This window comes from Arvicanthis niloticus, chromosome 1 (genome assembly GCF_011762505.2).
Source record: "Arvicanthis niloticus isolate mArvNil1 chromosome 1, mArvNil1.pat.X, whole genome shotgun sequence".
NCBI classification, from domain to species: domain Eukaryota; kingdom Metazoa; phylum Chordata; class Mammalia; order Rodentia; family Muridae; genus Arvicanthis; species Arvicanthis niloticus.
This window is the reverse complement of record NC_047658.1, coordinates 13,798,885-13,826,517: the sequence shown is the minus strand read 5'-3', so window position 1 is coordinate 13,826,517 and position 27,633 is coordinate 13,798,885. Positions and strand designations below refer to the sequence as shown.

The 27,633-nt window shown below is 47.5% G+C and overlaps 1 protein-coding gene across 2 annotated transcripts in view; it reads left to right on the top strand.

The window, feature by feature from the left end:
- Znf536 (zinc finger protein 536) overlaps positions 1 to 27,633 on the top strand; it is a 453,895-nt gene that overhangs the window by 262,148 nt on the left and 164,114 nt on the right. For both annotated transcript variants that reach the window (XM_034518687.2, XM_076932384.1), the window contains exon 5: positions 19,943 to 20,095. In XM_034518687.2, the coding sequence (XP_034374578.1) occupies positions 19,943 to 20,095 (153 nt within the window). The remainder of the gene's footprint in view (positions 1 to 19,942; positions 20,096 to 27,633) is intronic.

Genomic DNA, 27,633 nt, shown 5'->3' with positions numbered 1-27,633 from the left:
GCTTCTGCATGATTCAGTTTCCTCATCTGTGCAATGGGATAGTGGTACTTTCTACTCCATAAGAATGCTGTGTCAATTAAAGTCATACCACACAGAGAGAGTCAGGCATAGTCGAGGAAGCATGCAATCCCAGCACTTGGGCTGAGACAGAAGGATCATAAATTCAAGGTCAACCTGAGCCACAAAGTAAGCTTTTTGTAGCAAAACAAATAAACAAATTCCTAAAAAAGGGACCCAGTTCAGAAGCATTTGAGGCTCAGAAACGTGTACACAAACACTAGTGGTAGGAAGGGAAAGTTGGTTTTACCAGCATGTCTGCTATGCTCTAAATCTCACTATAAGATTCACAGGGCAGTATAGGAAGTTCCAGATGTGCCTCTGCTGTTCACTGTAGTGCTCCTGGGCAGGCAGCTACTCCATCCAAGGTGGACCATAGGTTGGAGTAGATAGTACCCCTTCTATCTTTATTACTTCTTCCCCTTTGTTAGCTGAATGCATCTTTTCACGAGTTATAGGAAGAGGAGGGAAACCAACACTAGGGCACAGACCGGGCAAGAAGCAGGGGGTGGGAGTAGAGGTGGGGTCAGAAGGTCTAAAGGGCTTTCAGTGGATCTTTCTTGCTCCTTGAAGAGGCTTTATGAGGAGAGCCCTGGAGGAGATAACAGTGGTGTCTTTCACAATGGAAAGGTCAGCCAACATGTGTTTATTGAACGACTCTGTGGGCCAGCCTCTCGCTTGGCTTTTGTCGGTGATTATGAGACAGGCAGACCCACAGGGTCCTCTTGGTAAGTCAGCTGCAATCAAAACACGTGATAAAAATTAGCGAGCAATCCAGAGCACTGTGGCAGTGTACAGAAATGTTCAGAAAATGATTCTGAGGGTACCAGAGAGGCCAAGCCAGGCTTTGTGGCAGCCACAGACTTGAGACAGTGACAGGGAGCACACAGGAGAGCAAAGGGGGAGATGGTCAGGTATTCTCAGCCTGGAGCAGACAGGTGAAGGCCAGGTATCATGAGTGAGGAAGACCCCTCAGGCCAGCATAGCAGGGAGGAAATTGTCATCCACTTCATTCAACTTCACCACCAAGTCCTAGGACGAGGTCCTGGGATCGCCCTGTCCTCTGATGGCAGCATGTTTCTCTCTGATCACTGCCCTTCCTCCAAGCCCTCTTTGAAATCCGACTAAGGTTCAGAGTGCGTGGTTCAGCATCTCTGGATGCAATTTGGTACCCTAGCAGAATTAAGGGAGATCTGCTATTACTTGAAAGGATGTTTCTTCCCCTCTTCCTCTGAGTACCTGACCCCACAATCATCACTGACTTTGAAATAATAAACCCATCATAATTATGAGAATTAGTCTGGAGGCTTCTGCCTTGTTTGCTCAACTGAGGTTATTATGGCTGGTTTTAGAGGTGGAGAGGGCATCCGGAATCGGCTCAGCTGAGATGGCAAATTGAAACAGATGCCTGTGGGCTGAGGGTGGCCAGGTAGTGAGTGTGGGGAAAGGGTCGTGGGAGGAACCCTCCCCATGTGGAGCCTGGAAGTTCCCATTTCTTAGGCTCATGGGCTAGGCTTTGGGAGGTGGAGTCTCAGGAGAAGCTGGAGAGCCTGACCTCGAAGGCGATCTTAAGGAAAGGAATGCTCCAGGGTAGCAGATAGTTAGCACTTGAAGACTGTGCAGGGCAGGGCCTTTCTCAGTTTGATAGGAGTCCTACCTTCCACACATAGAGTTGTAGTCTGAGGTCCTGGGATGGGAATGGACTTGGGCTGTTTCATTCAAGTACACATTTAAGTCACAGGTACCCTCCATCTCTCTCCCCATGTCCACTGAGCTGTATGTTTACCCACCCTCGATCGGCCTTGTTATGTTTTGAATGTGAAATGTCCTCTCAGGCTCATGTGTCAGACACTTGGTCTCCAGCTCTGGCACTGTTGATGGAGGCTCTGCAAACTTTGGGACTGCAGTCTATGGAAAATACCGCCTGAGAGAAGGCCCTGAAGGGGCTATCCACTACTTATTCTAGCCCAGGCTTTCTGCCTTCCTGATCTACAGGTCTGAGCATACTGCACACTGCAAGCTCCCGCAGCCCCAGAGCGGAGCCAGCCTCCCCGGCAACCACGATAGACTGTATTCCCAGAAACCATGAACACAAATAAAAGCTCTCTTCCTTTAAGTTGCTTGTGTGAGGGATTTTGTCACACTGGCCAGAAAAGTAACTAGTACAAACCTGGTGCCCATTTGGCCTGCTTCTTTTAGGAAACTTCTTTAGGCCCATGACCAGGAATGTCTGCCTGCCTCTTTGTGGCCCAGGATGGCTTTGAATCCAGTGTACAAAGCCATATATAGTCACTGGTCCAACTCTATGGTCCCGCTGTCCCTGGGCAGCAGGCTCCATCACTACCTCTTGGAGGCAGAGGGTAACAATGGTGCGGCAGCGAGGGCAGCAGGTGGGGGAAGCAGAGTTCTTCAGAGGATAAGATTCAATATTCGTATAGGGTATTAAAGAAATGGAGCAGCCGTTAATGCAGAAGTCTTTCTTTGACTTAATTTATTATAATGTATGTGGCTACAATGTAGCTCGTACTGCTGTTTTGGATCTGCGTTTTGATTCCCAAAATTGCAATCATGATAGGTGGATTATAAGCGTGCTTTAACATACAGATGAGGAAATGTATTCTGGTGCAATTTCCCCCTAAGGAGAAGTCGGAGGATAAGGGGCAGGAGCTTTGTATAACCTTGCAACGTTTAGTTGTCTCTCTTGGTTACAGGGCAGAAATTAGCATCACAGGGACCAACAGAGCTACTGTATGTGTATGTGGAACTGCTTTGAATGTCAGTCCAGAAGGGTTTCCAAAAGGACCAGAGGAAATGATGTTTTTTTTCCGTATTAAAGAAAGAGTCACCAGTATCTAACTAGCAAAGGTGTGTAGACTTGTCAAATTGTTCCCCATTCAGTAAATATTCATTCAGCGTTACCCTGGACCATGAACCTTGCTAAACATCAGGGGTGGCCCAGTAAGTTAAGAGGGTCCAAGAGTCACTGGGGAGTAGATACTGGGCAGTACCTGATTAGAAGGTAAGGCAGGAATGGGGGACAGAGGTAGAAGGGTGGGGAAAACCATGAGAAATCTGAAGGGTTCCGGGTTCCAGGCTGATCGAGGCAAAGACGCATGCCATCAGCGTCACACAGATGGGAGAGCTTAGCTCCCACCCTCACTCTGCCGGCGCATGCGGACACCCCCAAGAGCATATGTCTGCACAGACTTTATCCCCAGGCCTAGAAACTCAGCAGAGGCACAAGGCAGAACGAACTGCCTGATGTGCCTGCCTGGGGCCACCACCCACCCGGCCGATCATATACTAAAGTTCCACTTGCCCAAAGCAGGCCACCTGCCTCTCCGGTAGGGCTCCCAGAAGCAGAACAGAACTGTGGCTGTCTGTGTGGATGTTGGGCTCTTGCCTAGGCAGGCATGGGCAGGGAAGGACCCTACTATAAAAGAAGTTTTGAGTACACTGGGGAGGTAAGCCTCCCTGTGCCATTGTTTCTAATTTCTCCTTTTCCCACCTCCCCTTCTTCCTCCCTCCTTCCTTAAGCCTGGGCACAGACATTCCAGCCCCCTCCCCCTCTGAAGAATAGTTCACACGCAGGGGAAGTGACTAGACAGGCTGAGGGCATATAAGTAGGTTCTAAGGATACAGAGAGACCAGACATCCTATATCCTGTGTCACTTTCACAGCCAGAGAGAGCTGCTACAGGGCCAGGCCAGGCTATGTGCACTTGGGGTTGGATCCCACAGGATGAGGAAGGGCAGGGCCATGCTGGTGACTTTACCCCTTCAAAAGAAGAAGCGGCCTTCCTAGATTGCACCTCTGTAGAAGGGCCGCCCAGTGTGTGCTCCCCAGCGTCACCTCTCCACCTGTCCACTCAGTCAGTCTTCATGGAGAGTGTTTTTGGACCCGGTAGTTCTAGAGGTGTGTGAATGGAGCAATAGCTTCTTCCCAACATCTAAAGAGCAGGCAATGTAGTGGAAGAGACCCGTCAAGCAGGTCATCACCCACGCAAGTATCCTGTAGCTAAAAATCCAAAGTTTGATCCAGACTCTGAAGTTTTGAGCAGAGCACCAGTATTGCATGAACAACACACGACAGGCTACAGTTTAAAAAGCAGTGATTAAAAATACTGTATAATGGCCTGCAAGATGGCTGAGCAGATAAAGGCACTGTCTGCCAAGACTGACAACACAAGTTCGAGCCTTGGAACCCACACAATGGAAGGAGATAGCCAACTCTCCAAAGTTGTTCTCTGACAGAGTACATGTTAATACACACAAATAGAGACACACAACACACACATACAGACACACACACAAGGAGAGAGAGAGAGAGAGAGAGAGAGAGAGAGAGAGAGAGAGAGACAGACAGAGAATAAATAGTTTAAAATATTTTATACTACCTTTAGCCTAGTATCTAGAAAATAGATATAGAACACCAATGAATTTCCTATTGAGATTTGTGTCTTATCTCCAAACCACCCCCTCTATGGTGTGTGTGTGTGTGTACTCTAGCTGGGCATGGTGGTGCATGCTTGTTATCCCAGAATTCAAGAGACTTATGTGGGAGTATCATGAGTTCTGGGCCAGCCTGGACTATATCAGATTCCAGTTATTTGAAAAGACATAATGAGAAAGCAATGAAAATTTTGAAATGCTGCCGGTACCAAGCATTTTGGATAAAGCATGTTTAAGTGGTCATTCAGAAAGTTCTAGACAAATGAAGAAACCCAATTTAATCTGATCAGAGAATGGCTCTTCAACAAATGGCTCTGGAAACAAATCTGGAGGGTAATCCAGGAAGCTGAGGCTGGGGCTGGTTGGTCTTTCAGGAAGGAAGATGGAAGTGAGGACATGCTGAGGTCCAGGAGAGAGAAATTCCCCAGCAGGTGATGGCAGCTCACCACTGGAGTTAAAGGTAGCTCAGAGCAGCAGGGATGGGAGATTAGGGATATCATCTTATGGTTGTCTCCAGGCATCATTGAGAAGAATTCCTAGGAGGATTCCCAAGCTACATCCCTCAAGCCCCAACACAATTCCCTGTCACTGCCCACTGTCCGTAGACAACACTGAAGCTCCTCGTCAATCCGTTTCTCTTAGAGCTATTTTAATTTCTTTTCGCTTCTCCAAATCTAGCTGTGCTTTCCTGGGGTGGGGTATGGGCTTACCTAGGAATCTTTAGTGCGGGCTCCTGGAAGGCAGAAACAAAATCTTCCATGACTGGTGCCCTGGGGCTGCTCACCATCTAATGACTGAGGTGCTCAAGGAAAATGCTGAGAGGCAGCTTCAACGTACACCAGCCACTGGACAGAGAGAGCTAGGGTGCTGAGGACTGCTACAGCAGGCACCACCTGCCATCTTCCCTTTGCTGCCACCCAGTCCCCTCCCCCCTTCAGTCTTCCTTCTTCACCCCTCACCTATTCACTCCAGGAGAATGTTTGAAGGGCAGATGCCCCAGGAAGCTGTATGTTCTAGCCAGAGAGCATGGGACTATGTGAAGAATGGGTTTCCTACCACCAGGCACCTGGTGGTACCCAGCAACACGGAGACTATTTGTACTGTACAGAGGAGGGGGTAGGCCAGCTGGTGTATTCTTGTGTGACTCCATTACACGGACCGTCACCTGTTGGTTTATCTGACTTTGTCTGCACTGTGTTTTGGCCTTGTAGGTGGCAAAAGGGAGACTGCAAGTTGAAAACCCACCAGATGGCCTTTCCTCTCCTGGTCTCACTTGCCTCTCACGAGGGACTGCAAAGCAGGTGCCTCAATTCCCACCTTAGAGGCAGCGTTGGAGGCTGGGCAGAGTTAGGAAGCATTTACAAATAGCTCAGGAGCAGCAGTACAGGGTTGGAGTCCAGAGCTTGCTGTGGTGGAGCTCCTGGCTCTGGAGGGTTGCAGAAAGAAAGCAGATTCCCTTGCCATGAGCACCAGGACCCACCCATCCAATTCTATACCAGCTGGTGGAAGGTCAGCACATAGAATGTGGGTACAGGGCAGGATGGGAGCCCATCTCACAGAGTCAAGAGGGCCTCCGTGTGTTCAACTGTTCTAGGGCTGAGTTGGCCTCTTTAGGTAGAGAGGAAAGCTGCCGCACCGCACCGTACATGGTGGGTGGGGGAGGCTTCATGTCCTGCTGCCTCTACAGGAAGGGCTAGAAAGGTGTCTTTAAGAATTCATTGGTGTGTGGTTCTTTTATCCACAGCCACAAAAAGTTTGGCCTTCCTACTTGCCGTGTTTCCCAGGAAGCTAGACCTGGAGCACGTGGGCTCACTGATTCATGCCTCTGTTCCCTTATGTATGGTATAGGTTAACATTGAATGTGGGTCCACTCTGTGCTGGGTTGATTTATAATTGAGGAAGGCCAGGTGTGTGGATATATCAGAGGGAAACAAAATTGTCAAGAACTACCAGAAATAGGGCCAGCAATATGACTCAGTGGGTACACGTGATTGCCACACAAGCCTGGTAACCTGAGTTTAATCACAGCTCTCCATCCACATAAATGTGGAGGGAGAGATTGATTCCACAGACTTGTCCTCTGGATTCTCCGTGTGAACCCTGCCACATGCCACCCCCACCCCCACTTCCACCAATAAAAGGACTTAACAAAAAGCTACCAGAATAAATTCAACCTCCGGCCATTTGTTGCAAGAGGGAGGAGTGGGGCCTAACGCAAGCATGGAAGTCATGTTGGCTGAGACTCACTGCCTTCTGGGTAGCCTGGGGACTCGGCCTTCCCACGAGGGTCATTCTCGGGACACATACCATGTCCACCATGTGTCTGCAAGTACCAGGATGGCCGACAGAGCCTTGGCCCTGAGTCAAAACTGGAGGGCAAAAGATATACGTGCTGTGGAAGACTGACAGAGCTGGATAGACTTCTTTCTTTTCTTTTACGTTGCTGAGGATCGAACCCAGAGCCTGGAGCATACAAGAGAAGCATTCTGCCAACACCCTGGATAGAGCTGTTGTTGTTGCTATTTCTAATTCTTATGTGTCAGACAAAATATTTACCACTATATAGTATTAAGGAGACGGGCATTTGTTCAAAACAATTTTAAATCTTGATCTAGTGATGATGTCTCTCTGATAAAGATTCTCAAATTAAGAGGGCGAGAGGTCCACAGAGCTCAGAGATGGCAGGAACTTCAGCGCTGGCAATTGACACTTGTTTTCTGCCACTGTTTACTCTTCAATAAAAAATGCATATTTACCATAGCAACCTCCTGGTCACGTGGTGCCCTGTCTTACTGCTACCCTCTAAAACAGAATAGCTTCTTAAAGAAACACACACATCCTAATAGGAATGCTTTTCAGATGCAAAAATGGGCTCTTTCTAAGGAAGCTTTTCTCCTGCCATAAATGCTAATAAACACATCATCTTTACAGGAATCATTTTGGTCCTGTATCTTAAATGTGGGACATTGATTACAAAAGCCTAAAGAAAATGACTCTTGGAGGGGCTTTTGATGCTTCAAGGATCTGCTGATTATTTTAATACAGTGTTAAATACACACACACACACACACACACACACACACACATTTGCGGTTACATACACACATCTATATACTAGACGCCAGCCGCTTGTCTCGTCTGGAAGGGAGTTCGGCGTGGATTCTAATGACCTGCCGCTTCATCTGTGATTAAAGATTGTCATCTATGCGAAGCTCAATTGCAGCCTGAATTGTTTTTCCGCTGTTAACTTGGGAGAATTGCCGGGGTTTTAAGACCTTTGTAGAGCCTGTTCCAACCTGGACTGCTCAGGAAACGAACACAGATCCCTGTTCTGGAGTTTGATTGTGTGCCATTCCATGGGTCAGAGCAAAGGGGAGAGACTTCAGGTCACCCTGGAGCTTCTTTCCTGTAGCTTTGCCTTCTGGTGTTCCCCATGTTAACAGCCTCCATTTGTGGAGCATCTTCTGGGCTCTGTGATGGGAGATGTCTCTCCCCTTTCCTGTCCAGGCCATTAGGTTATAAATTATCACAATTACTCGGTTTTGCAGATAAGAAAATGGAACTTCAGAAAGGTTAACTGATTTGCTCAGGATTGCACACCTAGAAATTGGTAGAACTTGGCTTTTCTGTTTATTATTATTATTATTATTATTATTATTATTATTATTATGTGTTTTGTTTTGGGGGAGGTAGGCATTTGCTGTGTCACTGGCCAGCCTTCAACTCCTTAAGTAGTCCAGGCTGGCCCTAGACTTCCTGCCTCAGCCTATCTTGAGGGCTGGGATTACAGGCATGTACCACTTGACCTGCCAGACACTTAGTTTTGGCCTGGGGCCTTTTGTATTGTAAAATCCTCTGTTCAGGCCATGTTACAAACCTGTCTACCCAGTATAACTATGGAAGTTACAACTGTGAACAAAGCAGAGACACTCCTGGAGCCGGGGCAGCAAAACTAGTACTTTCTTCACCCCAGTGTTTCCAGAAAATTCTGAGGAAGCCTCAGTATAAACCAGTTTGGGTTTTTTTGTTTTTTTTTTTTTTAAGATTCTTTTTTAAATCTGCATTTGTTTGATGGGAACAGGGTCTTGCTACATAAGCCAGGCATACCTCTAACTCTTGATTCACCCCCTGCTTCTACCTCCCAAGTGCTGGGATTACAGTTATGAGCTACCACACTCAACATAAGCCACGTCTTTTGAAACTCCCTTCTCGTCCTGACATTCACCCAAGCCTGGCAGCTGCATTAACTCCCCCCCTCCCCCCCGCCACACACACTGTGCTGAAGTCAGTATTAGGGTGCCACTGTCTTTATGATGGCAGAGCCCTGGGGAAGGGGCTTTCTTCTTTGCATGGTCAGAACTCTGGCCAGCACCCCTGGCAAGTGTATGGACCTCAAAACTGGGACTGATGTTGTTATTGCTGTTGCTGCTGTTGTTGTTGTTGTTGCAGTTGTTGTTAAATTCCTTTCAACTACATATAACCAGTATGAAGAACAAGAACAAACTGTGTGCCTTTTATGAATAATGGCTTTGGGGGAGGATCTGATTGTGAAGTGGGGCAGGGCTCTGTGCCCCAAAGTGGCATTGTGACCCAATCCCAGCCAAGGAGAACTGCCCAGACCCTATGCCCTTCCAGCCAGTCTGACAGAGGCGTGTACACGAGCCATTTCATAATTATCCATCATGACTGCCTCTGTGCTGCCTTAATAGATTATTTAAAATGGTGTGTGTGCCTCCCATGCAACCTCGAGTCAGCCCCGAACTGTACATACATACAAGCTGGGAGAGGTAATTGCTTATCATGTATCTCTTTGTTCCAGACACTTTTATAAAAGACTATGTATTATGTATGGTGTGACCTTCAAATGTCAGGAATGTGTTGTGCAATAAACTGTCAATATTTGTGGTTATAAGGTACCAGATGACTTTTACAATAATTGGAACGGCTATATTAAAAGCTTGGATCACTCAGCTGGTTAAAGAGAAAGACACAGGCCAGCATCCACCAGGGACTTGCCTTCTGCCAACTATTAAATGAAAGATATTGCAAGGTGCTTACGATGTCTTCTTTGTTTAAGAAAGAATATGGCATGACACGTCTCCAGGGGACACACCGTCTCCGAACCAGCCTTCCTCTTTTCAGTAGGTGCAGTCCCCAGGAGGAGACTCAGCTCCACAAGTTATGGTGACTGACCAAATGGATTTTTAGCAAAGATGTGTCCAGCTCAGCCACAGCTGCCTGAGGAAAGAATTCCTCCAGTGAGGGCTCCGACCTGCTCTCTACCCCACCCAAGGAGAAGAGGCCGTAAATTATCTTAAGAGGATCTTAAAAGCCATGTTTTTTTTCCCCCTCTTAGGAAAATAAATTATATAGAAATCTTTGGGGAATTTACAGTGTGCTGAAAGTAGAGCTTTCTATAGTTTTCTGTCATCTTTGTTTTTTCTTCTTTTTCTCTTCTTATCCTCCTTTTTCTGAAATGGGAGCTCTCAAATTATAAAAAAAAAAAAAAGCACCATGAGTATTTTCAAATAATTATAATAGAGATCAGATCACAGAAGACTAAGAAAGGAATATCTGCTTTTGATATCTCAAGCCATTTCCTGCTAGGCAGCTCCTGTCAAGGGGACCAGTCTTAGTATTTGAATCCAGTTTTCTTCCCTTCTGAACATCCTAGGTAAATGTTCTACCATCGAACTACATCCCTGGCTAAGCTCTCTATTTACTTTTTTGTTTGAGACAGGATCTTTCCAAGCTGTCCATGCTGGTTTTGAACTTGTGATCATCCTGCTCTAACTTCTGAGTAGCTGGCCTTGCAGGCGTCTGCCACCTCCCATTCATCCCTAGAAGCATTTTTGGACACTCAACATAAGCTGTGTCTCCACCATGTGCCAAGGGTCGAATGTTGAATGATGGCAGTTTGCCTCTGTTCCCTCCCTGCTGGAGGGAGGGAAAGGGCAATAAGCACGTTGGTATCCAGACCACTTGTCCTATGCTTCTTCAGAAGTCAACTGGGTTCTGAAGGGCCAGACCAAAGACTGGGAAAGGCAGAGATTTCTTCCAAAACCTGGCTTCCCTCAGAGGAGATGGGGGAAGAGAGGCAGCATCCCTCGGAGGTGACATGGGAAGAAAGACCAGCAAGGAGTTCCCTTGTGAGTTCTGGGAAGGAAACTCCAGGAAGAGGGGCCAGTGGAGGGAAGCTATGAGGACAGAGTCTGCCTTGGATGGATGGAGAGGAGAAAGGGGAGGATGCGGATGAGGCTCTAGCCAAAGTGGCATGACTTGGGCAGAGTTTTGGGGATCTGGTAGGATTGGGGGTGATTAGAAAGAGCAGTGAGCTATAGTAGCTGCTCCCCACCCTTCATAAGAAGCAGAGGCTTTCCTGGGAGATGACAGCTCCTCAGGCAAGGCTTCTCCAGCCTCACTCAGGTACCAGCTTCTGCTCCCTGAGCCCAGATTCATGGATGAGCCTCCTTTCCTTTGCTCCCTACTGGTGGTCTCCACCTCACTGTTCCTTACTAGGCCAGAGAGAAGAGTGGGTATGCAGAGTCCAAAGGACACCTCACACCTAGTGAATGCACTGTCCGCAGAGTCCAAAGGACACCTCACACCTAGTGAATGCACTGTCCCAGGTAAACACTGTGGACCCCAAACCCCACCTGCTACAGCGCGAATTATAGTTCCCACATTGTAGACTGAGTGCCCACTAATTACAAGTTAACTCTGGAATGTCCCATAAGCTCATGTGTTCACATATGAATCCTTGCACACAGTCTGGTGACACTATTTTGGGAGGTGGAGCACTGGCTCATGGAGGTAGGTCATCAGGGAAAGTAGGTCTTGGAAAGTTACAGTATGGCCCAGCCCCTAGTTCTGGCCCCTGATGGTATGAGGAGCCTCCACAACCCATTCCCACCACTGAGAACTCTGCCACACTTTCTTGCCATGATGTACTGAGATTCTCAGAAACTGTGAGCCAAGAAAGAGACAACTTTTGTCTCTTCAGTTGTTTCTGCACAGGATTTTGGTCATAGACATTAAAGTAACTAATACACTGCCCACAGCCTGTGGGGAGCCTTCAGAACCACAGCAGGAGTGGGCAGCCAGAGGATTACAGGGATATTGTTAACAGCAGCATCAGTGGATAAGAAAAAAAGACACCCCACGGTAGCCCAGCCACAGCAGGCAGCAGGCAAGTCCCTCAGATCCCCTCTCTGACCATTAAGAAGGGACAGTGGGCTAGGTAAAACCAGAAATGTCTGGCCCACAGTGCTTGATTTAAAGCTCAAGTGTATCTTATGGGAGGTTTAATCCCCATGTTGCTCATTCATCTTCACTGAATTCATCAACATGTTGCATTAGAGAAATGGCTTGAAATCCTAGTATCTGATACTTTCTTTCTTTGAAAAAAAAAAAAAAAAGGTTTTGTCTTTTAATGACCTATTTCCCCAATTCCAGAAACCCAGTAGCATTAAGTTGAGCTGTGCTCAGTTTGAGTTGCGTTTGCAGGTGAGTGATGGAGCCATGGAGAGAATCCTACCTCCTCACCTCATGGGCTCTGGGGCTCACCTGGTGCCCTAGACCCAGTAACCCAATATGAAGCTAGATGTTGGTTAATCAAACACACACACACACACACACACACACACACACACACACACAAACAAAACCACCCCCAAACCCCCCTTTTTAATTTAAACACATGTTTTCGCCCATCCATGTTTTGGTTAGCTGTTGAACATGACAATAGATGACCATCAGTAAGCTTAAATGAAACAATAGTGGAGCAAGTTAATTCTGACCCATCACAAGAATCCTGTCTTTCAGGAGTTCAGTGGAATCATAGTTGTGTTGTTACCACTTGTGTTTATACGTTAATTTTTAAATTGTTTTTTTTAGAAATAGAAGGCTCCTTTTCCTACCTCAGAATCTTTACTACAGTGAGCATTGCTTAATATTTATTTATATTTTATTTAATTTGTATGGATTTTATGTGAATGTATGCTGCACATGCGTGTGTGTGTGTGTGTGTGTGTGTGTGTGTGTCTGTCTGTCTGTCTGTCTGCCTGCCTGTCTGACTGTGGAAGCCAGAAGAGGGCATTAGATCCCCTAGAGCTGGAGTTACAGGTGGGCATGAGCTGGTTGATGTGGGTGCTGGGAACACAACTCAGGTCCTCAACAGGAGCAGTAAATGCTTTTAACAGCTGAGCCAACACTCCAGCCCACACGCTCATTGCTTTACTCGAGCCTGTTAACTTTAAAGCTTTCAACGTAAAGGAAAGTATTATGCTTTGAAGAGGAACTCTGCACTTCTCTGGATATTCTCCAAGGTGTTAGGTTTTGGTTTTTGGTTTTTGTTCCCCTCCATGCCCCCCAGAAAAAGCTCTGAAAACCCTGGTGTATGTGGGCAAGGACATTAGGAAAGATGTGACATCTCAGGACCTGCTGAATGAACTGACCACAACTCTCAGTCTCCACGAAGTCCTCTCCCACACCCTTCATTAATAAAGAGAATTGTGCTTTTGAGATCTCTTTGCACATTTAGACTTTCAGAGTTAGCTGCCAGGTCATCTCCGGAAACGTAGCTACTGTTACACTAGGAGGTCCGTAGAGTTTACAATACTTTGGCGTGTTATGAAATAAAGGCATGCACGCTCAGGTACGCAGGGAGCCCTGCTCCCACGTGTGCTGGCCGGAGAACCTACATTCACTGTGCGGACTTCACTGAGTTCATCGTCACCTACACTATCATTAACAGATTTCTAAGCAATCTTTCTAAGATGTCTTCTGAAGGGCACAAAGGGTCAGACTGCCTGGGTTTTACTGATGATACATGCACAATTCAACAAGAGCCCCTCCCCATTCTCTGATTAATAGGACTATTTCAAAAGTTGATAGAAACCCAGAAGACTTTGGCCAATTCTCTTTTGAGTTTTTAATGTTTAATTAAAATATAATTATACCTCCCTTCCTTCCAACTGCTTCCCATGGCCCCACCCCTGCTCCCTTTCAAATTCATAGTCTTTCTTTAATTATTTTTGGTGTGTGTGTGTCTGTGTGTGTATATATGTATGTATGTATGTACGTATGTATGTATGTGCAAATACAACTTGCAGAGCCCGTTTAATGTATAATATGTATACAAGCCTGTTGCTTATATGTATATGATTTTAGGGCTGACCACTTGGTATTGGATAAACCATTCAGGGGCTCATCCCTGGGAAACACTAATTCTCCCTCTCTTCTCATCCAGGGGTAGAAACTGGTGACATTTCCCAAATCCATGTTGGCATGCCAACAAATGGACTCATCATTATTTAGCTCTTGCTGAGGCAGTTACACTGTTGAGATTTCATAGGTGTGGCTCCCAACTACCACCACACAATGATACTTGAAATCTAGAAGACACAATTTTGCAACAGACTTTCTGGTCCTTTAACTCAACTCTTACACTCTTTCTGCCTCTTCTTCCAAGATGTATCCATCATCAGTTCTTGACGGTCTCTCATAGTAGCAGCCCTCTAGATCCGTTTTGTAATGTTACCAAGGGTTATTTCTCATTCATACCTGGCTGGCCAGGTGTCTTTTGCGAGTCTACCGTTTCAACTCTTGTGTAGCAAGGTGCTGAGGTGGGAGAGGAATTAGGGTGCTTGGCACAGTCCCACTCTGCTCTTTCCCCTTCTTTCATTGGCTGAAACCAGTTACCTGGTGTCAACCTAGCACAAGAAAAGATGGGAAGTGTAGTCCATGAAGTACAGCATACTCAATAAAAGTACATGTTGTCCTTTATGCAGTTTCCTCTCCTATACATTTGAGCTGTACCCTCTAGTATGCTATTTTTTTCTGGATTGAAGCCAGGGCAGGTGACTTAAGGCAGTGGGCAGAGACAGCCTGGGGTGGGCTTGGGGCTTCCCCAGTGTCACAGCACCACAGGAAGTCAGAGCTGAAAGACCTGGGTGGTCTAGCCTTCTTCACCTCCTCTATCCCCAGAGGAAGAAACCAAGGCCAGAGAGGGATGAAGAACTTGCCTAGGGACAGCCAGACATTGCACATACAGAACAAAAAGACCCCACATCAAACTCATATCTTCTAGGAGCTGCTTGAGAAAATGAACCACTTTTAATATATCAAGGAAGTCTAGTGTTTTAGGGCAACCTATGTATTAGGGAAAATCTACTTTTAACATACAAAATAATTTTATTAAGCCAAAAATTTAAATTCCAAATATATTATTTATGGGTGAGGTTTTGAGTATCATGGACAAGGTGCTCATGGATGAAAAAAAATCATGTCTGTTGTATAACCAGATAGCCAACCTCAGGGTTGGTCTCAGACAGCCCTTCTCGTATTTTATGTGCTTATACTTTAGAGTCGGAGAACTAGGCTTGATGAGTATTTGTCTGCCTTGGCTCTCCAGTACTGCAGTTATGGTTCTGATAATGAGGATAATAAGATGTAGTACCTAGGTGCAGGAGCATCTTTTTCCAGCTTACTGTCTACCCTTGGTGGCTGACCTCACCCAACCCAAAGAGGCTTAGAATGACCAATGCAAATGGAAAGCAGGACACATGGGGTCTGACCTCAAGAAAATGAAAGGTAAAGTGACCTTTACCCCCAAATAACGTGACTGAAACACACCTTGAGATGCCATGGTTCTCTCTCCTTGTGTTAACCAGTAGCTTCAGCTTGTAGCAAAGCTACAAAGCTAGCAAAGGCATTGCATCCCTGTTTATGAAATCCTGAGGTGGTAGCAAGCACAGCTCATGCCTCTCAGGAGTGACATCTGTAGCATCTGTGTACGGCATTGCTTTGGGAATGCCTGTGTTATTCAGGAACATAGAGAAACAACACAGATTTCACAGGCCAGTTTCTTATGTGTTATGTTAGAGGGCAGCCAGGGCTGTCCCTCCTTGCCAGAGGATTACAGAGGGTCAGGTGGCAAAGTCAGGCTGTCCTCTTAGAGAACTGCTTTATAAGAGGGAAAGGAAAGTCTGCAGTTGAAGGAGAGGGAAGTAAAGGATGAGGACCATCGAGGTGGTTCAGTGGGTCAAGGCACTTGATACAGAGCCCGGCAGCCTGATGTTTTAGTCCCCACCTCCCACAATCCCTCTTCCTATCCCTGCTCCTTCTCCTCTGAGAGGGTGGAGCTCCCCCTGGGTATCCCCCTACCCTGGCATATCAAGTCTCTACACTGCTAAGTGCATCCTCCTCCACTGAGGCCAGACAAGACAGCCCAGTTAGGAAAACATAATCCACAGACAGGCAACAGCTTTAGGGATAGCCCCCGCTCCAGTTGTTGGGAGACCCACATGAAGACCAAGCTGCACATCTGGCTACATATGTGTGTGGGGGAGGGGGTGGGGCTAGGTCCAGCCTGTGTGTGTGCTGTTTGGTTGGTGGCTCAGTCTCTTAAGAGCCCCCAAGGTTCCAGGTTAGTTGACTCTGTTGGCCTTCCTGTGGGGTTCCTATCCTCTTTAGGGTCCTCAACCCTTCCCCAACTCTTCCGAAGACCCCTGGAGCTCCATCTAATGTTTGGACAGCCTGATTTTGATACCCAGGGCCCACAAGGTGGAAAAGAGAGATTAACTCATAAACTCGTGCATGCTCTGCCCTAATGGTCATAGGCATGCTTTGGTATTCAGGTCAGCTTTGGGGTACACACACACGCTACAAAGTAAATACATAAATAATATTTTTATATCTTCTAAAAATGTGAACCATTTGACAAGTGACCACAGAGGCCATCTTATCAGGCTTCTGGAGTGATAGGTTTCAGGGGTCTGCAGCCACACCCTGACTGCCCTTCATGCACTGATGGTGGGTAGAGCAGGATTGGTGACAGGATGCAGCCTAGCAGTGAGGCGGAGAAACACTGTGACCCACTTCTGTACTCTGAGCAGTGTGAGCATCAGGGGCCACATGTCTTCTGAAACTCTTGGCTCCTGGGGTTGAGTGCAGCTTAGTGTGTACATGCTCACCAGCACCCATCCCAGTACTGGTTTGGACTGGATTCATCTGCAAGGCCCCATGTGTGTGCATTGGGCAGAGACTGCAGAGCTTTCCCAGACTTCCTTGCACTTGGCTTCCCGTCTCTTTGGACACTTCCTGGGACCACCCACCATTCCTCTTCATTGTGGCTCAGAGTTTGTTTTTCTAGAAGGATTAGTCTAAGAGTAAACGCCATAGGCCTGCTGGCCCTCCCAGAGAAAACTGTTTCTGTGTAAAGTGAAAATTAAACTCTTAAATCTGCAAAGAAAGCTGTTTATCTTACAAATTTATTCCTTTTATTGGACCACACATATCCACGATAGAAAGATAAAAGAGAAACAGATACGGGCCATCACTTAGAGTGACATATAGCGAGGCATAGGTCATCGAAATTTCTGTAAAGCCTTCCAGGGTGGTGTGTTGTCTCTTTCCATATTTATCTACAATATTCAGAGTAAGTCCTCACCAAAGGCTCCAGTAGAAATAGGCCCTTCTTCACTGTGTGCAAAGCTTCTATTCCACGACTGCCATGTCCCCCACACTTGGACTTTGCTGGGAAAGGCTGGTGGGATGGATCATGGGACAAGAGGCCTGTAGAGGTCTACACCTCCCGGACTCCCGCCTGACACTCACGTCCTGCTTATAATTTTAAAAGGCAGCCGTTGGCCTCCAGACTTGAGTCCGGTGTCTTGATTTGTCTCCAGGTGGTACGTGGCAGAGTTTCAGTCCTGCTCATCATTTCTTAAACTTAAACTTCCTAGGAAAAGGAAGTCTGCATGATTTAGGGTGGACAAATATTATGAAAGGGGGAGAAGGGTGCAGAGATGAGCACAAGGAGAGGATATTTGTGCTGTTCAAATTCAGCTGGACTGCAGGCAGCGGTTCAAGCCTGTCATACCAGTACTCAGAAGGCTGAGGCAGAAGGATTGTGAGTTCAAAGCCAGAGAGAGAGCGTGGGGGGGGGGGGGAGATGCAGAGAGAGAGAGGCAGAGAGAGGGAAAGGGAGAGGGAGAGGAAAAGGGGGAGGGGGAGGGGGAGGGGGAGGGAAAGGGAGGGGGGAGGGAAAGGGAGAGGGAAAGGGGGAGGGGGAGGGGAGAGGGAGGGGGAGAGGCAGAGAGAGAGAGGCAGAGAGGCAGAGAGGCAGAGAGGCAGAGAGGCAGAGAGGCAGAGAGGCAGAGAGGCAGAGAGGCAGAGAGGCAGAGAGGCAGAGAGGCAGAGAGGCAGAGAGGCAGAGAGGCAGAGAGGCAGAGAGGCAGAGAGGCAGAGAGGCAGAGAGGCAGAGAGGCAGAGAGGCAGAGAGGCAGAGAGGAGAGGCAGGAGAGGCAGCAGCAAAGATAAAACAGGCTTGGAGACATGGCTCATCAGTTAAAGCACATACTGTTCTTGCAGAGGACCTGAGCTTGATTCCCAGCACCCACGTCAGGCAGCCCACAAGCCAGCTGCACCTCCAGGCCCAGCCCTCGCTCTCTTCTGATCTTCACAGGCACCTTTACTCACACATTCAGAGGCCCCCATATAGGCACACAATACGTACAATTAAAAGATAGAAATACATCTTAAACAAAACAAAAAAGGAAACAGGAACCTGGGGTGTGGCTGCCTAGCACACACAAGGCCCCAGGCTCTTCCCTCGCCACAGTGAAAGGAAAACTTGGGTAGACTCAGCCTGCAGTTCATGAATGACCAGGGAGACATCATGTGGGGCCTGTGTGACCCAGCTTTGCCACACTATCTGAGCTTTTCATCCTTACCCATAAGTCATCTTTGGGTGCTTCTCATGTTGGTTGGCATGCCTATAAATCTGGAGCTCAGTGAGCTGACAGGCTTTGGGTAAGAGTTCTGGATACGGGTAAACCTACTCCTCCTGTTTGTAAAAATTATGAGAGAAAAAAAAACACACCCTCTGAGTAATTGTACACTCCAAATGGATCTGCCACCAGTGACAGGGGGAGTTGGGGAGAATCGGATTAGAAGGAGGCCTTCAATGTACTTTTCTGGGGTGGTGATCTGCTCACATATGGTCCAAATGCAGAAAGGATGTTCCAAGCCAGGGCGCTTTCACAGTCGCCAGGAGCCAACATCCAAATAAGAATTAAGTGTGTTTGCCTTCATCTCGTTCATGGTCTATAAGTCTGTCCCTTTCGGCCGTTAGCAGAGAGCCCCAGCAATGGGTGTTGCAGAATAAAAGCAATTTGCATTTTCCATTGCTTGGAAGGTACAAATCTTATTTATTCTCAGCTCAGCAGAACTCACAGATCTGCTCATTATCTCAGAAGGTCCCCTTGTTCTCATAGTGGAATTTACCACAAGGCCTAGAGGGTAGGCAGGAAGCTATCGCAGGGACCCTTCCAGCCTCAGGAGCTTGGGATTGGGGGCGGTGGGGGCCGGGTTAGGCTTCAGTCTCTGCTCTGTGGGGAGGCCTGAGGGGAGGCCAGAGACTTGGGGAGAAGTGAGTTCAGAGATGGTTCTCTTGCCTCCTCTCCTCAACGGCACAGATGCTCAAGGTCTGCTCTACTTTGTAGATGTCGCCTGTATGACACCGTGATGTCAGGCCCTGGGTATTCCAATAGCACACCCCAAACACTAGATATTTTCAGTTTTATTTACTACTATGTCCTATCATTTCTGTGCAAAAGGCAGCCGTATGTAAATTTTATTCCACTTTCTAATGGTTTGGGCTACATAACAGATAACAGCAGGCTGGAAAATTTGTATTGATACTTTACGGAGGGACTTCTCAAGTCACGGCACGGAGATTTAAATGCAGTGTTCTGAGTTTATGGGAGTTTGGAAGCTGAGCTTCTGCACATGACTTTGAATGTGTCACTGTGTGTTTATCATAGGCTAATTGTGGAACCGCATTTCCATCCTTTCTCTTCTCCCTTTCATGTGGTTCCTCCAGTCAGGGATGGATACAACTCTACAAGGAAGCAGCGATCGTTTTGGGATAATTTTCTTTCCTCTCCCAAAATAGCCGCGTGTCTGCTTGTCTTGGGGAGTCAGTGGAGACACTTCCCCCATCCCTTGTTACTGGCTAAGCTGCAAATGTGATTTTTGATCCTAGAGTGAACTTTCCAGCCAGCCTATATTACAAATTAATCGAATTCCACCAGTGCCCACATTTTTAAACTTTTAGAAAAAAAATATTTAATAGGAACTAAGCAAAAAGAAGAAATCAAACCAGCTGCTGACACAGCTGTTTCTTCTCTTGTTTAATTCAGTTCAATATAAAGGTACCATATGCTGCTTAAAATGATGATAGGAAAGATGAAATAATTTAAGAGAATAACAAGAAAATACATGAATTGTCAGCATTCTGTCAGATTCAAAGAATGAAATAGACAGGTGTAGTATTGACATGTTTAACTTTGTGTGGTGTTAGCAGTTTTGGTGTGAACAACTTCTGACATGTGCTGAAGTGATGTGAGAACGCTTCTCATCCACTGCAGACATCGGCGAGGAGGCCGGGAGAGCCGGCGGAGTCCAGCAGCAGGCGCTGCTTCGAGACAGGAACCTGGGCTCGGCCATGAAGGACTGCCCGTACTGTGGGAAGACTTTCCGGACTTCCCATCACCTTAAGGTCCACCTGAGGATACACACAGGTGAGAGAGATCGAGGTGTGTCCGGGTGTCTAGAGGGTACCACCGAGAGCTGAAGAAGTCCCAGAGTTTGGCTGTGTCTCTGGCCCAAGTCCACAGATGTGTGAGTCCCTAACACTGTGTCACGCGGGTGTTTCATTGCTGTGACAAATAACAAGAGTACAGCAGTTTAGAGAGAGAGAGAGAGAGAGAGAGAGAGAGAGAGAGAGAGAGAGGTTTGCTCTGGCTTGTGCATCTAGTTCATGGTCAGATGGCTCCATTGCTTTTAAGTCAGTGGCAAAATATAAACAAACCAACCATTATAAGATTTCCCCAAGTGACCAGGCAGACTGGCCTCTGGCCCAGCATGGATTCCAGCCCCATTCTTGGGACCGGTAGAGTTGTCTCCCTCCATTGCGTGGAAGTTAAGTAGTCCACCATGGTGTTGCCTCAAGAGAAACCTAGAGACGCTCGTGCTCAGACAAACAGAGAAATGGCCTCTGGGCCAACCTGGCCATCTCTCTTGCCTTAGCTCACTAGTTTCTTGCAGTGAGGACATCCTTTTAGAACTCTGCCTTGTTCCTCAGCATTTTTTTTGTTTGTTTTTTAACTGTTCGTTTTAGCCTTGCTGCTAGTTGTTTGTGTATTGCCAATATTAAAAAAAAAAATCTATCTGAGTCATGGACACCTCCATTTTCTTTGATTTTTCTCCTGACACTTTATCTATTGGAGTATGAGCTGCTGCAGAAGATAGACAAATATGCCATCTATTTTCAAAAATAATTGTGTTCTATTTCCCGCAGAATCAATAACTCTGCTCCTGGATGGGCAGAAACAGCTACTGTATAGGAGTCTTGTATGTATCTAAAGGATGAGGAACTCGCCCCCCCCCCCAACTGGTTTCTTACCTGGCGCCCCAAATCTGACACCACAGGGAGCCCTGCCAATACGTGGCCACTTCATCACTAGTAACCAGGGTGTAGTGAGCATAGCCACAGCCCCACCAGACTTGGAGTATGTTTCTTGGGAGTCACTGAAGGTCACGTGCTAGTCGCTTTCTCCAGTGCCAAGACAGAATAAATATAAAGGAGAGGCCTGATTTGGCTCCTGGTTCAAAGGATACAGCCCCTCTTGGAAGGGATGTCACAATAGCAGACAACCCTGTCTCTGATGGCAGGGAGAGCTTGTCCCTCCTCAGCAGGCAGGAAAAGAGCTCCAGCCGGAAGCAGGTTCACGCTCACGTCAGCCAGCTGAGCCCTGTGTCCCAAAGGTTCTGCAGCCTTCCAGAACATCGCCACAGGGTTCCCTGTGGGGACCAAGTGTCCAAACACCTGAGACGGTAGGGGATATTCACATCCAAATCATAACAGAGGGACGTTTTAAGACTGTGCTGCTGTGAGACCCACTGCTCTTCCAAAAGGCTCTTGCTGCAGTCTGACCTGCTTTACCCCTGACCCCATCTCCCACCGATCCCATCCTCAGCATCCTGTGCCCTTTGTCTTCTTTACCCGATCCCTGCACTGCAGCACGCCTGCCCCTTGCTGTAGGACCTTCACACAGCCACCACCTCCACCTCAGATGGTCTCCTTCCCAGCCGTCCCAGGACGTAGCTCAAACATGAGAATACCTCTCACTTTGCCTGTCGAAGACACTCCCCGCCCTGCTTGACTTTGGTCATGAATGTAACATGTTATGAAAGAGCCTTGCTTCTTACACTGGTACCGTTCCCCACCAAGCAGAACCTGAGACTTGTGAGGGTGGCCATTTATTTGCCATTTTCCTATCCTTATCATTCTCATTAGTTCTGTAGCCCAGTTCCTGCAAGAGTACCTTACACATGGGGAGGATCTCTCTCTCTCTCTCTCTCTCTCTCTCTCTCTCTCTCTCTCTCTGTGTGTGTGTGTGTGTGTGTGTATGCATGTATGTGTGTTCATGTGCACACCACAGAATGTGTGTGCTAGGAAGTCAGGGGACAACTTCCTGGAGTTGGCTTTCTCCTGCCATGTGGTTCCCAGGGATTGAACTTGGGTCCTCACTCTTGGTATCAAGTGCCTTTCCTGGCTCAGCCATCTCCACAGCTATAGGGACACCCTGAGGTTACCTGTGAGGCTGAGAGACAGAGCGCACACTGGAGTGGGGAAGCAACCCTTCTCTTGTTATCCCTGCTCCAAATAAGGTGGCCTGGCATGGTCAAGTTAGTAGGGAATGCCATCCCTTGTGTAGGAGACATGAGAATCTATCAGACATCACAGCATGGCTGTCAGAACTGCATTCCTGGGACCAGCCATCTCTAAGAGGAGCTCTGAGCTCTGACCTCAGCATCTCTTGCTTTTTGCCCAGCTTCCCTTCCTTTCCCTGTTTCACTTTTCTCTGCAGCTCGCAGCTCATCTGGCTTTCTTACACATTTGCACTTTGTAATTGTCTCTTTCCTCGACTATAGTATGAGTTCCATGAGAACAGAAACATCTGTCTGTCTGTCCAGCAGTGTCTCAAGGAGGGCAACAGAGCCTAGCTCTCAGGCAAAACAGTTATGGACTGCTTGAAGTAGTTCATTAGGGAAAATAGCCAGGCTCCTGGGGAGTCATCTCTGATACCTTGCTTCTTCGGGTTATAGCAACATGTCTGTCCTCCCCAGTTTGGAGGATACCCCTTAAATTGTGGTAGTAGTGATAGGACATTGGGGTTTCCAGGACATGAAAGCTCTGTGGGCACCACTGCAGGGCTGTGTATATTGTGGCGTGGACACCAGACCAAGGTACCTTGTGACTGATCTTAGTTGACTTGAATACACAGCCCTGGGCTGGGTTGCTGGGGAGAGGTGGCTCCCTGTGGATGAAGGATGCAACTTGCTTCAAGGGTGGGTCAGGAAGCAAGGGTTCCTGGTGCCTGTCAACATGGAGATGAGCATGGCCTCCAGGGTCCACTCCCACCCTATTGCCGTGTGAGGACTTGGACCTCTGTAAGTCTGGGGACCCATACAGAAGCCAGTGGGTGCTTCTGGCTTTTTTAAATCTTGGGGCACATTTGTTTCTTTTCCCTGGTTTTTGTATCACAGACTTCTAAAGTTTATGATTCAGGTAGAGGTAAGACAGGGCCAGCAGCAGCAGCAGCAGCAGCAGCAGCAGCAAGCAGCAGCAGCAGCAGCAGCAGCAGCATTCCAGAAACTTCCTCCATGGGAGAAAATGAAAGAAGCCATGGAAACATCACATCTCTACCACCCACTCCCGGAAGCAGCATTTGCTGGGTTTAAAAAAGCAGAATGGAAACCAGATAAAGATCAATTTCCTTTTTATCTAAGAACAAAGAAGTTGAAAAGTGGTTATACTTGTGTGTCTGAATAGAACAGAAAGTGTTACATGTTAGAAATCACCGAGGTAAACACCCATCACTGCAATGTGAAAGCGTAGATGACACACATAATTAAAAATAAAATCAAAACCCAGTTATTTGTTAATACAGGATTTCATGTGGGGCTCATGCAGTTGAGCTGGGGTGAATTATCTTCCACTTTGCCCTTGGGAGTCCATGCTTCTAAACAGTATGACCAAAGAACAGCAGGCCATGAAAGAAGAGCGTGCACTGCCAAGTCCTTCCTAAAGTCCTACGGTAAGGGACACATATGAGGGCATTTAAAAAATCCAGTGTGTAATGAATACGGATTAATTGGTTCAGCTCTACGAGGGACCATTCTCTGTATTTTTCTATCCCACTCCATCTTTATTAGAAGTCTTGATCGTGTGACATCAACTGATAAAAACCATTTTCCTTTCTTTTCTCCACTGCATTAACTTAATTACTGCTCTTCTTCTCCCAACACCTGTTTATTAGAGAGGCGCTGAGTAGAAGCAGCATTCAGACGGCTCTGAACATCTGGGTGCTGAGGAAAGCCGGCAGGTAGCTAGGACATTTCTGCAGCCCACCCCCAACCCGCTACAGACAGATTGGTCGGGGTTGGGGGTGACTGGCGGTACCTTCAGGACCCTTGGAGTCCCTAGCATCACTCAGCTCCCAGAGATTCTCCTCCACCCCCAGTCTGGCTCCTTCCTGGTAAGGCAAGCATCCTTGCCACTCAGATTGGGGGAGGAGGGAATCAGGGTGGTTCTGCTCTGGGGTATACTACCCTGGGCTGGTTAAGACTTGATGGCCTGATCACCCATACATGGACAATTTCCTTTCTGTTGCTCAAGGGCTCTGACTTGAATTCCGAGCCAGAGCACACAGGCTGTAGGGAGAGTGAATCAATCAGCGTTCTCAAGAGAAACAGAACCAATGTGTACAGTCGTGCACTGCACACTGGCCTTCTGTCACTGGCAAACTGGATGGTGACCGCAGGTGATAGTGGAAATGCTGAGGCAGTGTCATGAGTTTGAGATGAGCCAGCTTCAAGGCCAGCCTGTCTTATACAGTGGGACCCTGTCTGAAGAAAGTAAAGATTTCTGTCACCTAGTGGCATTGCAGCACTGCGCACATGTTTTATTTCTACAGCACTGGAAGTGTAAATGGACAGAAGTCACTGTCAGACTGTAAAGGACTGCGCTTTGCCTTTCTTTTCTCTCAGTAGTGGGGATTGAACTTGGGGCCTCATGCATACTAGGCAAATGCTTACCACTGAGGCACAGCTATTACAGACAGCATTTTCATTTCTGTGTGTGAGAGGAAGGGGGAGGGGGAGGGGAGGGGGAGGGAGAGGGGAGGGGGAGGGAGAGGGGGAGGGGAGAGGGAGAGGGGAGAGGGGAGAGGGGAGAGGGGAGAGGGGAGAGGGAGAGGGAGAGGGAGAGGGAGAGGGAGAGGGAGAGGGAGAGGGAGAGGGAGAGAAGGGGGAGCTAGATGAATCAATAGAAGATTGGCTCATGTCATTAAAGAATCTGAGATGTTCCAAGATCTGCAGTTGACTACTCAGAGGCCCAGGAGAGCTACCTCTGTACACTCCCATCCAAGTCTGACCCAGATGCCTGAGACAAACCGATACCCCAGCTCAGAGACAGCCACCAGAGAGTGCACATTTCCAACCTTTTCCACTAGGTTGGAAGAGGCCCACACACAGTGGGGAGAGCAGTCTCCCAAGTCTACAGAGTCCAGGTTAAATAGCCAGAAACTGTCACAGACATACCCAGAATAACTCTTAACCAAATCTGTGGGTATTCCAGCCCCTGGTCAAGCGAACATTTGCCATTAGTGGTTGCAGATGCACTTGCTGTCACTGAGTTCTAACATGCAGTAGGAGACACGGATGGCCCTGAGGCTCACTAATCATCTCACTGTTGGCCAGGTACATGCGAACTCTACTCCTTCTCTTCTATGCCTCCTTCCCCAATGCCACCTTGGGAAGGTGGGTGTCAGGTGGATATTAGAAGGGTCACACATACCCATTCCATGTGCTGGAGGAAGGCAGGAGCTGATGGGTCCTTGAGAGGCTGGGGTGTGAGTTTGCCGCTAAAGCTCCCCCCACCCCAGCGGGTGATGGGTGCAGCGTCCCATGCTCTGGGGGCCCCAGACCAACAAGTACGATTCACTCTCATGATGCATCTGCATGCGGATCAGGACCAAAGAGCTGCGGCCACAGCAACGGCCATTACAGAGACATGTAATCAGCAGCCTCACTTGCAAAGACTTGGAGGCCCTAAAGTTCAGCAACTAATTAAAAATAGATCTCGTTAGTTCCTTTCCCCTCTCAAATTATGTGGGTGGTTTATTAGTCTGGTAGCGATGTGCCGTGCACACTGGTGCTCTTCCCCGAGTGAATAGGGACCTCTTCTCAGGAGTGCACTGGCACAAGGGAGCCCAGGGTGGTTATGCAGGGCCCTCGGATGTAGTCAGGCGGCTTAGGCCTCAGTGTCTGGGCCACACCTGCTGGCACTGCTGAGCCCCCCCCCCCCCCCCACCAGAGATGCTTCTGTGACGTGGAGACTGAGACTGGCTTGGTGGGGGTACAGGAAGGATTCACCCTTGTCCTCGACAACATCATTTATCATGAGGCATGAGATCTCCTTTTCACACAGAACCTCAGAGAATAGTGGGAGATCTCTCCCTTGGAACCCTCAAAGGGTGTTAGGTCCATAGGGATAGGAGAGCCATCTGGGAGTCACCTTGCTGGGTTACTGGGCTATCTATGCAACAGGACAGACACTAGCTGGCACAGTCTCTGAGTTTCCCATGTAGGGCCAAGCTCTGCATACTGCTTTGCTGCTGAGTCTCCCAGCATGCTGGTGACCAGGTTTCATACTGCTACCCTACTGCAGGAAAGGAAACTGAGGCTCAATGCTTTCAGCCTATAGCTGCCAGGCTAACCTAGGCTATTTTCTTGAACTATCATATTCTAAAGTTTTCCCTTAGCTCATGGATCAGTATTAACATTGTTCACTGCTTGAATTTCATGCTTGCTTTAGGGAATCACTGTGGCATTTCTCTGATTGTGTGTCTACACCATAGCCTGCAGGGGAGCAGGAAGTAGCGTGTGCTCACCAGCAATGCAGATGCTACCTCCAAGTAACCCAACTGGGAAGTACAATAAATGTACTTTAAATGAAGCCCCTCCTTTACTTCTAACTCAGATTGAAGCCAGGCCAGGCTCACATGCTTCAATTTCTCCATCAGTTCATAGGGAAGTGTGAGGCAGGGAAATGGCCACAGTAGGCTCTCCAGAGGCTCACATCTCCGAAAAAAGTTGTAGAGCAGGGTAACTGCTGGCGGATGTGATGAGCTTTTCTCAGGACGCCATGATGAAAGCCTCTCTACCCTCCCAGTGGCATCCTGAGTCCTGCCTGCTACGGATGCAGTGGATTTCATTTTTCTTTGGCTCCACGAGCTAGCCAGCTGATGTAACACACCACATACATATGAAATCCATGAACACCTGCCTCAGATCGAGCTGGATTAGATGGGTGTGCCCTTTCTGTCTCCTCCCCCAACAGGGGAGTGTCTATAGTCATCCTTCATCCTAGAATAGCCATCTGAGCCATGATAAGAAAAGGAAACAGTATCTCCAAAAGGAGACATCTCCTTTTTTTCTTTTTGTTTGGAGCTAAAATGCCTTTTTTTTTCTACCTCTAAGGCAAACTAAAAGCCCATTTTGTTCCCCTGACGTCCCTCATGCCTGCTTTTCCTGCCTTTAATGACATCCCAAACTTTTGTGGAAAATAATTGATTGAATTTAAATTTCCTTAAAAGTTTAAGAGGTAATGTTACAGTATAAATTTTCTAGCAAACACTAAGTAGGGAAATATCCATTAGTGAAATTAACTACAGTTTCTAGGTAGCTAACAATGTGGCGTATACAGTAGGGCATGGCTAATGAACACTGCAGTGGGTGATATTTCATTATACAAATTAATGCTCACATTTTAATGGGAAAGTCACATAATGAATCTCGGCTTCAGTGACAGCAATTAGAGACACAGATTGTCCCCTTCTGGACAAGGCAGTGTTTAGCAATAAGCAGCTGTGTGAAAAGTCTTCAGGTTTACAACGTATATATGCTTTGGGGGAATTAGTGTACAATTTATATTAATGTACTGAAGCTTCGCTGCAAAGGCACCACCGTATTTATCTCTCCTGGTATTAAC